Source organism: Brachyistius frenatus, unplaced genomic scaffold (assembly GCF_029030835.1).
Source record: "Brachyistius frenatus isolate BFR_SWC_R1_liver_20210118 unplaced genomic scaffold, ASM2903083v1 Contig_46, whole genome shotgun sequence".
Taxonomy (NCBI): Eukaryota; Metazoa; Chordata; class Actinopteri; family Embiotocidae; genus Brachyistius; species Brachyistius frenatus.
This window is the reverse complement of record NW_027210645.1, coordinates 684,930-696,973: the sequence shown is the minus strand read 5'-3', so window position 1 is coordinate 696,973 and position 12,044 is coordinate 684,930. Positions and strand designations below refer to the sequence as shown.

At 41.3% G+C, this 12,044-nt stretch overlaps 1 protein-coding gene across 1 annotated transcript in view; it reads right to left on the bottom strand.

Moving 5' to 3' along the window:
* The window catches only part of col22a1 (collagen, type XXII, alpha 1), a 60,739-nt gene that overhangs the window by 39,973 nt on the left and 8,722 nt on the right, over positions 1 to 12,044 (bottom strand). The window contains exons 4-14 of the mRNA XM_069703376.1: positions 7,216 to 7,327; positions 5,385 to 5,508; positions 4,773 to 5,048; positions 4,595 to 4,675; positions 3,934 to 4,050; positions 3,775 to 3,819; positions 3,606 to 3,668; positions 3,348 to 3,386; positions 1,667 to 1,720; positions 1,517 to 1,570; positions 1,374 to 1,427 (exon numbers count right to left, since the gene is read on the bottom strand). Of these exons, the coding sequence (XP_069559477.1) occupies positions 1,374 to 1,427; positions 1,517 to 1,570; positions 1,667 to 1,720; positions 3,348 to 3,386; positions 3,606 to 3,668; positions 3,775 to 3,819; positions 3,934 to 4,050; positions 4,595 to 4,675; positions 4,773 to 5,048; positions 5,385 to 5,508; positions 7,216 to 7,327 (1,019 nt within the window). The remainder of the gene's footprint in view (positions 1 to 1,373; positions 1,428 to 1,516; positions 1,571 to 1,666; positions 1,721 to 3,347; positions 3,387 to 3,605; positions 3,669 to 3,774; positions 3,820 to 3,933; positions 4,051 to 4,594; positions 4,676 to 4,772; positions 5,049 to 5,384; positions 5,509 to 7,215; positions 7,328 to 12,044) is intronic.

Sequence of the window (12,044 nt, the reverse complement as noted above, 5' to 3'; positions counted from 1 at the left end):
TGCCTCACCTAGGCATGAAAAGTACACTCATGCATGACTGCTCTCATTCCCAGTGGTACAAACGTCAACTGAGGAAGAAGGTCATGGGTAGTTGGATGGAACAAACACAGGAATTTCACCAAGGAAATCGGTGATCAAGTCAGTGAGAAAACCACTGTCAAAATGGACTCCACTTAATGTAACATACATACATATATAGCGTCATGTACTTACATTGAACTTAAATACGTTAAATACATAGCATTATTTACAAAATATAACTTCTTTTTCTAAATTTAAGTGTTTTTTTGGTGCATAAACCAGAGGTTTCTTCCATTTCACACCTAACCAAGGCCAAATGTGACATTGACACGGTATCCTGTAGTGGACTGTTGGGTGTACCATACGCCTTGGTGTGATACTGGGTTGAAACATAACATAAGATAATCCACTATGGCTATTCAATTTCAAAGCAAGATGGCCACAGGAAAATCCCTGGGAATACACAAAATATTTTGTCAATGAATGGCTATGAATAACTCTTACATTTATGTACACTAATGTAGATATATTGGCTATGTCATATCTGGCCTATTAGACTGAATAAGCCTGCAATAATTATCTGCGACTTTAACCTTGGGACTGATCCCTTTCACTTCATAACATTTTATTTTTAATTAGTAGTTTCAATAAAACTTCATGACACACAACATTAAAAATATGATTGTAAATGCTGCAGATTAGCACATTTGCAAAACAGGGGTTAGGAAAAATGATCTCAGAGGCTGCTATTTGAGTAGTTGAGTGTATATTTTAGTCACTTTATTTATTCTGCGTCTAATTTTAGACTGAAATGGTTTTACTACTGTTCACAACAGGTCACAGCTTGAGATTAGGAGCTGATCAACGTTCTGATTGTGTTTCCTTCCCGTAAGCCATTGCTCTGTGATAGTATTCACTATGTTGGAACAAAAGGGGGCAATTGTTCCCTTATGGACTTGGGCAGCTGGTCACAGTCGCTTGCCCCAACCCAAGCCACCACCCCTCCCTCCTCCCACCACCCTCCTCCCTTCCCCTGCTGCCTCTCCCACCAGCTGCTGCTTCATCCAAAGGAAAGTCAACCAAACTGCACCCCTCTGACTTCTTCTCACAGGAAATCAATACCAGGCTGAGAGGTAATTGTCCATAAAAACGCATGTACGCCCACTTAAGAGAACAAGTTTGTCTCTGAGATCAGAGCCAAAACCAGAAAAACTTAAGACATTCTGTGTTATTTTTCTTCTTTTTTTAACTGCCTGAAATTTATTTTAAAAAAAAACGTTCAATGCTGAGCCACATACATGTGCACTGTTTTGTGAATGGATTTAATACTGGAAGAACCACATTTCACCCACCTTTGGTCCAGCTGGACCTGCTCGGCCTGGATCACCATTCTTTCCTGCTGCACCCTAATTACAAAAGAAATACACATTTATACATTTCTGAAGTGTTACAAAGATTGTGTTTTACACAGAAATACACAAATGCTGTTTCTTACGTTGTCTCCTTTGTCGCCAGATAAGCCATCGATACCTGGCACGCCACCAAGTCCCTGTAAGATGATTGGAAACATAAAATGAATACCAGTATTTGACATTTTAAGGCTCAAAATTAAAAAGGAAAACAGTCGACATCTCCAGGTTCACACCTTCTCTCCTTTTTGTCCAGGAGCACCTGTCAACCCTATCCTGCCACTATCACCCTGTAAATGGAAAACAAGTGTTTATTCTTATATATCTGTCAAACACAGGCATGCAAGTTGGCCGATACGGACGGCGGTGATGGTGTCAGAAAGTCAACCTGGTGGCATCACAAAATACGGTTTAGTACGTGGTGGATTAATGTAGAACAAAGTACAAAGGTTAGAGATGTATTATTGGACTACATTCGTCACACATAGGAGTTACACACGGAACACAAAGAGTCACACGAGATCGGAATGAACAAAACACTTTTGAGTAAAGGTTTGGTAGCCAGAATACGATGACAGCTGCACCAGGAGCCGCAACGGTCTGGTCGCACATTCAAACCAAAGACTCAAGGAACAATGGCTTCCCATTGTCCTCAAAGAGTTGCACTTTTGGTTTGTACACTGATGTCATCTTCTGTGCCAGAGAATCCCGTGGAATTCAAAGTAAAGAAAAGCAATGGCTGTTAAATTACACAGTACCACGAGCTCTTGCCCACTGCAAGACTTCCCTCTGCTTCATAAACCACTTTACAAGTCACAGAAGGTTGCCCTTTAATTTGAGTTTAAGGCTTCTATCATATTAATGCATGTCATTTCTTTCATCACAGAGATTAGGAGACGGTGCTCTGCTGCACCCCTTAACAGAAAAAGACATCATCAACTGTATAACAACACAGCTACGTGGGGGAATTGTCGCTTTTCGAGCTGGTTAAAGATGCAATTAGACGCCATCAAAGCGGGATGAATTCACTTTCACCCCGTGCGACTTGATGACCGACGTAGCCACTTTCGACCGCAGCTTGAAGTCAACTTACGTCATGTGTTTGCATCAGCTTCAGAAAAGTTTACAGCAACAAATTGCAGCCTTCTCAGGGATAAAAAAAACAAAAACAAAAGTGAAGCCAGATGCTTTCGCAGAAAGTAAGAAATGGAAAAAGCAGCGGGAATACTGTGCATTAAAGTTTGATTTAATGCACTTTTACCAAACCAGGCAGGGGGTTTTCTCGCAGCGAGAAAAACAAAATGAAAATAAATTTATCATGAAATGAGCTCTGCTGTCTGTCTGACTGCATTGTTAAAGGAAAGAAAAAGTGCCTGACTGCTTCCTGCAGTGCACCTGTTTCATCCAAAAAGGATTTCCAGGCGCACTCTCAACACAACCGAAGCACATAAGACAAGTCAGAGGTCTACGTCCTGTCTGCCAGACCTCTTGTGGCCGCTTTAAGTGTCCCTCTCAGGACAGGACATGAATGATGCATGCAGGGGAGTTTGTCTCAAGGAATAAATTATACTGTGAGACTCCGAGCTGGCACTGGCAGGCAGCGCAGAGGCTGTGATTTCTAAAGGCTTGGTGGGCGTCTGCGTAGCACTGCCCTCTCCGCTACACATCCTCTGTGGTAACCTGTCCTGTAATTCTGACAATAACAGCTGAATGAGCATTTTCCTAGACACTCCCTGCCAGAAATTGTTGAAATACATAAATAAGATAAACACAACAAGCAAGATAGGAAAGAAGAAGTATATATTTCAAGCAGCAGATTAGAGGTTTTTGTCTACATGCATATAAAATATGCATAAAACATGTCTTTGGGTTAAAGGTGATGCTCATGCAGAGTCGGGAAGGATCAAGTTTACTTACCTTCTCACCTCTGTCACCTTTGACAGAGATTACTTTGCCCTGCAAATAATTAATCGATAAGGATCAATTATTATCGAGGCAGGAGGAAAAGCAGGAGAGCTGGAAGGCATGCAGTATGTAATGACTTGCCTGACAGTCTGTTTAACTAAATGCTTTGAAGCTATGATCACATGGTAAAGTGAAATTCAATACATTAGCAATTAGCTGATTTTTACGTCTTAGAAGAAATAAATAGTGTGAATGTTGACTGTTTCATACAGTTTCTCCTTTCTCTCCTCTGAGGCCGGGCGATCCGAGGCCACCCTTAGGGCCACCGTCACCCTGAAAAGGTAGGCATGTTCACACAATAAAAAAAAAAAGAAAGCCGAACCAACATAATGGAAGTTTGTCACACACAAACTAGTGCTGAAAGGCAATGGTAGATGACCTTTTCACCCTTAGGACCTGCAACACCGGGTGCACCGATGTCTCCCTGCGGGAAATGAAAACACAGCCGTCTATTGAAAGCCGTTGAAGAAAGGATTCCCACTCATCCGTGGAGGTAATAGACGGGGATTAAGAGAGGGGTAAAATTAGGTGGCTTTACCTTCTCTCCCGCAGGGCAGGAGCAGTTCACTTGAGGGCCTCTTTGTTGCTCCACCACGGTTGGTGTCGGAGTGAGGATTTCCACGGGGGGGGCCTCTGTCACCACTTTCTTAGGGCACTGCAACAAAACAATGTCTTTTCAAAAAAACTGCAGCATACTTGTGTGAACAGAGTGGCAGGACTGTCTGATGAGATTTATACTACTGTGACTCAACAATTATTGTTTTTTGGTGAAATCAAATATTAAACGTTACATAGTCTTTACTTAAACAGCACTTTATCATCTTAGTGGTCTCACAAAGCGCTTTACAGTTTGCCTCAAATTCACACACTCACACACACATTCACACACCTATGCTGGCAAAGCTACCGTGCAAGGCACTCGCCTGCCATTGGTAGCAACTTCGGGTTCAGTATCTTCAAATTAGAGACTGAGTTAAGCCAACGAGCAGACACTTTACTGTTTTAAAGCAACTTGCAATTACAAATAAATTGACTTATTTGGATGCCACATTTCCTTTGAACAGTAACATCATCCAGTCTTTTTCTCTGTTGTAATTTTCATAATAACTATGCATTAGTTTATTTGTAGACAACCATGTACACGGTTTCACAGTCAGTAGAAAGGTGCAGGCGGACAGTCGACAGACTGTAATACTCACAGGCCCATTGGGGAGATCACAGCAGGTTTCCAGCTCTGCATGCTTGGAGTCGCAGTAAATCATCATCCTCTGGAGGTCAAACTGCACCAACACAGACACACAGTTGATGAACAGATCAAACCATAAGAAAACAACCTTGGATAGCGAGAATATCCTCACAGCAGAGATAAAAACTCACATCGATCGGCACACTGTCATACAGCCTCTTCCCGATCACCGTCTTCCCCTGGATGTCGATGTCCTCCCGGTCTTCGATGGGCAGCGTCTGGATGTGTTTGCAGTCCAGGTACAGGGACACGGACTTGGCCTCCACGCTGAGGGCAATCTTGTGCCAGCTGCGGTCAAACAGGTTGTCGACTTCGGCGTTCTTGAACACAGCTCGGACGGCATCTTTTGTCAGCCCGACGGCGTTGTACTCCACCGCCTTGTTCTCGCCATCCAGACGGATGGACACCTGACGGGTCAGAGGCAAGACGACGTTAACGACCAGAGAGGAAGCATGCAGGCGCTTGATGTTTGGGAGGCCTACTGTACTGTTTAGTTATTCTGCTTTTCAATATCAGATTTTGGGAACAGATGAGAAGAAAAAGTTTGACAATAATACAGTAGGTTGCATTACTGAACATTTCAGCTTTGTCTGAATTTAACTTTTTATGACACTATTTTTATGTTTTAAGCCCAGTAACCTAAAAAGGAAACTGAATGATGAGCGAGCAGAGTCTATTCTAAGTTGTTCCAAATTGGGCCACATGCAGTCACGTTTATTACTGTTTACATTTGGCTGACTCACCTGTGGGATTCCATATTTATCAAAAACCTGCCACAGGTACCAATCTTCACGTCTTGAGGTTTTCCTGAATTTGAATGTCGTCACAAAGGCGTACTCATCTGGCAGACCTTGAGGAAACACGTCTCTGCGGGAATAAAAGCACATTGTTATTCCGTGTAGCGGACGTGACAAACACACTGTTGCAGTGACTGTTTAAATATGTCTATTTTTGCCTATGTATAGACATTGTCTATGTTTTACCTAACAACCACTCTGTTTTATAGCTACTGATCCTGCTGTCCTCAGCAGACTGACACTGATATTTAATATCTAAGAGGAGGTAAGATGATGTTAAATTGCTTTGACATTATTTTGTTAATTGTGGCAAATCAAACCCATCTTACATGCACTACACATGTATTATATACACTTTGTATGTATTATTTCAGATGATTTTGAGCTATTTGTGTTAAAAAAAAAAAAAAATAAAAAAATAAAAAGTGTGTTACCTTTGAAGACCTCTTTTTTTATTAAAATATTTAAAAAGCCTAATTGGAGAAAGTCCCAAAAAATATTTCTAAATTTGTGGTTAATTTTTCATTCTTTTCTTAAGGAATAATTCTAAACTTTGGGAAGTGTGCTAATTTACTTTCTTCCTGGAAGTTACATGGTATGATCAATGCCACTGTCATTTCTATATCGGAAAGCTATCAGCTCTGCCGGTTAGCTTAGCTTAGCTTTAAGGAAATGAGGTGGAAACAGCACAAAATCTGCCTTCCAGTTTAAGACCAGATTTGTCATTTTTACACTTTGTTCTTTTTTTTTTTTTAGACAAGGATTTAGCGTGCTAATTAGTGAGCTGTAGTAGTGCAAGTGTGATATCTCTACCTTTAGCCTGCACCAGGCTTGCCCTTTGTATTCACGTATTTGTGCTAAGCTAAGCTAACTGGCTGTTGACTGAAGCTTCATATTTCTCTTACTGATATGAGAGTGGTATGAATATTTCCATCTAAGTCTGAGATAGCTGGAAATTGTCCTGGGCTAAAACTGAAACCACACATTCACTGCATGTCACTGCACTTTGATTCATTGTTTTATTAGAAAACTTGGATCACTGAAGTACAATATTACCGAAGGAAGTCCCTGCAGCATTACCTATTGTAAATATTATCTTTTAAACCGATCCATCAAATATTTTTGCAATACTCTGCTTTTTTGATCGGCAGGCCGAGCCTTTGCTGTCGGGCTCCTCTCCTGTGGGACCACCTCCCAGTTTGGGTTCGGGAGGCAGAGAGCAGGCTTACATATCCTACTTGATAAATCTTATAGTTCGGGCTGGTTGAAGTGACCATGAACCAATAGTCATGCTGCTACAGGCCAAGGTTGATTTTTTAAACATTAATGTTTCTAATGTGTCCAGTTGTTATTTTGTGTCATTGCTGTGTGTTGTTTTGGGATTGTAAAGTGTTTAAGATTAGTGATTAGAATTGAATACAACACAACTGAATTGAGCTGAATTGATTCAATTCAATTGACTTGACTTGAAATGAACTGAATGATACAAAGCTGAAGTGATTTGAATGAGGTCAATTGAATTCTTTAATGAATATTCTTAACGCAATTGTTTGGTGTCAAATCACTGCAAAACAATTGACCCACAGGAAACATAATAGTACTCTTAGAACAATCCATGTGAGTGGAAGGGGGTGAGTAGATTCAGAAGGGCCTTAGATGGACATGTTTGTTCCTCTACCAGCTCAGTCTGGCTTCGCTTTTAAGTCCCACATTTACAAATATTCAGAAGCAAGTGTGCATTATACACACTTGTCTGCAGTATGAGCTGGTCACTCACCCAGTTTGCTGCACGATAGGCATGGTGCCGAGACGAACGTAGGGACTTTGGCCGTCGTCATCTCTGCTTCCCAGGATATCTTTCACTTTGAAGTAGTCCATCAGGTCGAACCCTGCAGCAACACAGTAAAATAGTCCAGTTGGACTCTGGACAGTCTCCCACACTCATAAACGAGCCAGCCAGGCTCTCCAGTCATGAGGTTCAGTTACGGTTATGTCAGATTTCTCGGGGTATACTGAGGTTTAAGTGGGTCAGTCGCACCACACCCTGCAGCCACTGTGTTTGTGGGTTTTTTGGAAAGAGATTAAAATGACCGTATTACTGAATAACTGGAAAATAGAGCTATTTGTTTGGGCCATTAAAAGTCAAAGTGGAATAAAGTAGTTGCCATAAGGTCCTGGTGTGGGTCTGAGAGTGTGTGCACGTGTGGGTACATTGCCCTGCAGCTTGTGAATTGATGTGGTTGCAACCACAGACCATATTTAGGTGGTTTAGAAAAGGACACTCCCTTGTACAACAAACAAGTGCTGTAGCTATGGCGATGCCAGCAGGGTGAGAGCTTGTACAGCACTATTGCTGCCAGTTTGTCCAGCAGATACCACTGAAAGCCGGTGGTTATGTTGTGTGGACTGAGCTCTTCTGAAAGCAGACTGTGCCATTAGTGAGTCAACAAGAAGCAGGACAGCCTCAACATTTTCCTGCACAGCCTCAGTAATGCAGCAGAATCTGTGAGATGTGAGGTTTCCGGTGGGAATATTAACAGCAGCGCACTAATCTTTCAAAGAGGAAACTGGGGCGTGAAGGTGGTAATGTGAGAGTCTGGCAAAAGCTTAGAGGATGTCATTAGAAATAGCCTGGAAACAGGTGGTAAGACACATGCGCTGCCGCCGCGCCGTTAGCAGCCGAGCAAAAAATAACATTAAAAACAAAAGCCGTCATAACAGACTGAATAACTGAGGGGATCCTCGGTCCGCCGGCCGACAGCTCCTCTGTTTGTCAGTAAAGTGTCTCAGTGTCTGTGCCAGTTCTATCAATATGAAAAACCTTTTAGGAGACATTTCTTCTACACCACAATTTATTTTGAATGCCAAGTATTTGCTTTGATATGTACCGGCCAGAAGGTGGTGCTGTTTTTTCTTTGGCTAAAAATGCAGAAAGATATATTTGTATCGGTGCTTTTCAGTTATTGGCGGGACCAATAGGGCAAGCACTACTTAACTGAGGGTTGGTGGTAGATTGGATCAGCCGGAAGGATTCTCGTTCTAAACTCACGCTGCTGTGATTGGTTGTTTTTAATCAGCTGATCCCTAATCCTAACCCAAACCTAAACCCTCTAACAAAGCAACAGCCAATCACAAGCAGAGTGTCCTTCCTGCTGTTCCGATGTAGCACCAGTTCATACCTGAATGTTTGTCACAGAGTGAGTGGGTAATGAAGTTACACCGCCTGTCTGCCAACTGCAGTGTGACTTAGTTGTCAAATTAAAAGCCTTTGTTTCAAATTAAAAGCCCTGTAGCGTTGCATACACAGTCCAGTCACATACCAGGTTTTGATCAAGTCTTCTTTGACTTCTTTGGTGATATTGTCATCACTATAGGGTCCCTGTGGGAACTATGAGTATTATAATACAGTTTAATCTTGATAGTTTAAATTGTTGCCAGATTTACACTCAAAAGCTGTTAAGCCTGATGCTAAATGCTGAACTTTGTTAGTAATTTGTGTATCTCCCCTAAAGGTGTAGGCTACCTGTACCTGTGTATGTCTGTAAGATAACCATAGCAACCCCCCTTCTCCCCGCCCTGCACCCCCAAAGAAATGTGTTTATTTATAATATTTAGTTTTAGTTTTTATACCAGTATTTGTATTTTGAATGAATGGATACATTCATGAAATAAATGAAATATTTTTAGACTAAAAACCAATGATAATAATAATAATAATAATAAAAAACATGACAGGTGACCTGATTCGCCTGGTTGAACTTTCAACCTGAATTTCACTTCCTCTTAGCCAAAAACTTAGCATTCAGGACGGCCCAGTTCTTCAAAAACACGCCACACTGACATTTAGGAATCAGCGGAAGTCACCTGGATTTATAATATATAAGATGCAGTGTGACAGAAAACGCAGCGGTTTGTTTCGCTTGTCGGCGTTTTATTAGCAGTTTCTGAACAGCTGTTGACTGTTGGCCTTCAACAGAGACGAATGGTCAGTACATGACTTTATTTACCTACTGTTGCCTGTGTGTATAAATGTAATGCATTCAGTTATTAAGGCACATATTATCTCAACGTGATGCTTGTTCATGTAGCATCAGGTCTGTGGATTCAGGTGTTTGTAACTGGCTGCAGGACTTTGAGATATCTGAGGCTGAAATGCGAACACACCTGTGTGTGTGTTGCTTGTGTTCAAGTCTTGTCTGTGATTTATGAGTGTGAAACTTCCTGTTCAGAGTGTGGCTGGGAGATATATTGATATTACATGGTATTGTGATATGGATATTGTAATATTGTGAGAGCCTTGAGCATAAGTGCCTTTTCCAGGTTTTAAAGGCTGCATTATAGTAATGTGTTTGTTCTGGCAGTTCAATTATTTGCCTTCACCCGCTTTCACATTATGTCCATATTTCTGATGATTATTTATCAAAAATGTTATTGCGTAAATGTCCTTGAAAACACTTATATTCATCCCACAATATCTATTTCAAGGTATTTGGTATAGCTCACCTTTTATCCAACGCAGAATAACATTTTAATTGTCACAGAACGGGTTCCCTTTACTTTAAAACTGCTTCACCTGAAAAGCCTGTAGCCATAGGTGGAATGTAACTAAGTACATGTAATCTAGTACTATATTAAAGTACCATTTAGAGGTACTTGTACTTTACTCAAGTTTTTCCATTTTCTGTTACTTTATACTTCCTTTCTGCTACATTTCAGCAGGAAATCTTGTACTTTCTACCTCACTGTATTTATTTCACAGCTATATACTGTTCAGATCAATATCTTTGTTAGAGCCATTTATACATCTATACATTACTTGCTCTTACTACGTTTCATGCTTGTGCAGTTTGTTTTTCAATTGTATGCTTGGACTCAACACATGACTAGATTGTTGTATCTGCATTGTTATACAATTATTCAGCAGTGTTGAAATGAAATGCTTCTCGCATCTCCATGTCAATGAAGCAATATTCCAACATATGATAAATATAACACTGGAAAGTGTGACATTTTGCATGAAGAGTACCTTTACTTTTCATACTTGAAGTAGCCTACATTTTGCCGACAGTGATGTTCTTAAATTCAATTTTAAATGCAGGACTTTTACTTAAAAATAAAAATAAAATTCATTGTGGTATTGCTGCCTTTACTTAAAAGAACCGAGTACTCCTTCAACCCCTGCCTGTACCTCCATGATGTGACCCGTGGAGGCTTTAAGTTCAGACATTTCCCATGTTTATAATCAAAGGAGAGTATTTTAAAGATGTTAATGAAGTGTGCTGAGAGAGGTGCAATTGTTGTCTTGCTTTTGAATCAGAACAGAAATCAAGAATCAGCGAGTTCTTGTATAAAAAAAAAAAAAAAATTAAAAAAAAAACACTTCAGCTTAATAACTAAATGAGCAGGTGAAACTGCAAATGTTTCAGCTCTTCAGATCTTTTGAGCCCTGGTGATGTGTTTCTGCACCAGAAGTGCTGTTTTTTTCTGGTTATGGGTTGCTGGAGGAAGCCCTGCAGCTGTGCTCTGCTCTCCTTGTCACAGCGCTCTTGTGCATCGCGCACATTCGCTCACTGCTCCGTTTCTGTGTGGCTGTTTTGGGGGCCATCCGAGCGCAGAGCTGTAATTTGGACTGGCAGCGGATAGCCTATAATCAGCCCGAAAAAGTTATTTTGGACTGCCAAAAAAAAAAAAAAAAAAAGCGACCAATAGGGTGATCTGCGGTGAGAGCCAGATGAGTGCACCGACTGGGAGAGGCCAGCGCGCTGCACACAGCATTCATTTGATCGGAGCAGATGGCAACATTTGTGCAGCAGATAGCGAGCGCGGAGCCGCAAAGACACTGTGCAGCACTCTTGTGTTTGCTCAGCAGCCCGAGGGGTCAGACTAGACAGCCCGTGATAAATACGAGTCTTACTCAAACCGCAGGTCTCTTGGCTGTCAAATCATAATCAGTGGCAAATAGTCCTGACATTTCTCCCGGAGAACTGCACTCACGCATTTGTTGTATAATTATAAGTGGGAGCTGCCGGGGTAGTGACGATAAATACTGTCTGTCTAGTTCTTCACTGCATGAACAGAACATCTCTCATGTGCTTTGCCACAAACTGAAAAAAACTTTAAAAAAAAGTTCTTTACTCAAGCAAGTTTGACAGTGTTCGTCTCAGAGTTAGGCTGCAGTTATAGACTTTGGAAATCCCCGGACATCTTTGTCGTGTCAGGGAGCTTCAGACCTCAGACCGCCTGTTCGATAACATTTTGCCCCAAGTTGGCCCCCACAGCAGGTTTTGGCTCTTCGAGTAGATCTGATTATGACACAACTGTCTGTGCTTCCCTCAGGAGAAAGCCAATAACCATCCTTCTACTTTCTCTCACTGTGACAACATCTAAAGTAAAATTCACTCGACCTGCTTTGGCTTCCTCGTGTACTCCTGGTGGTCCCTGCACCATACTGTGGGAACCGATTAAGTATAGAAGTACATTTTTAGATAGGTAAACTTGTATCATGACAGCACCTAAGTATTTAAATTATAGTGGGTCAAAGCTCTTAAGGAGCACCATTTCATTTGTGGTGCTGGTAGCTAAATGTAAAAGAAATATAAATCAGTG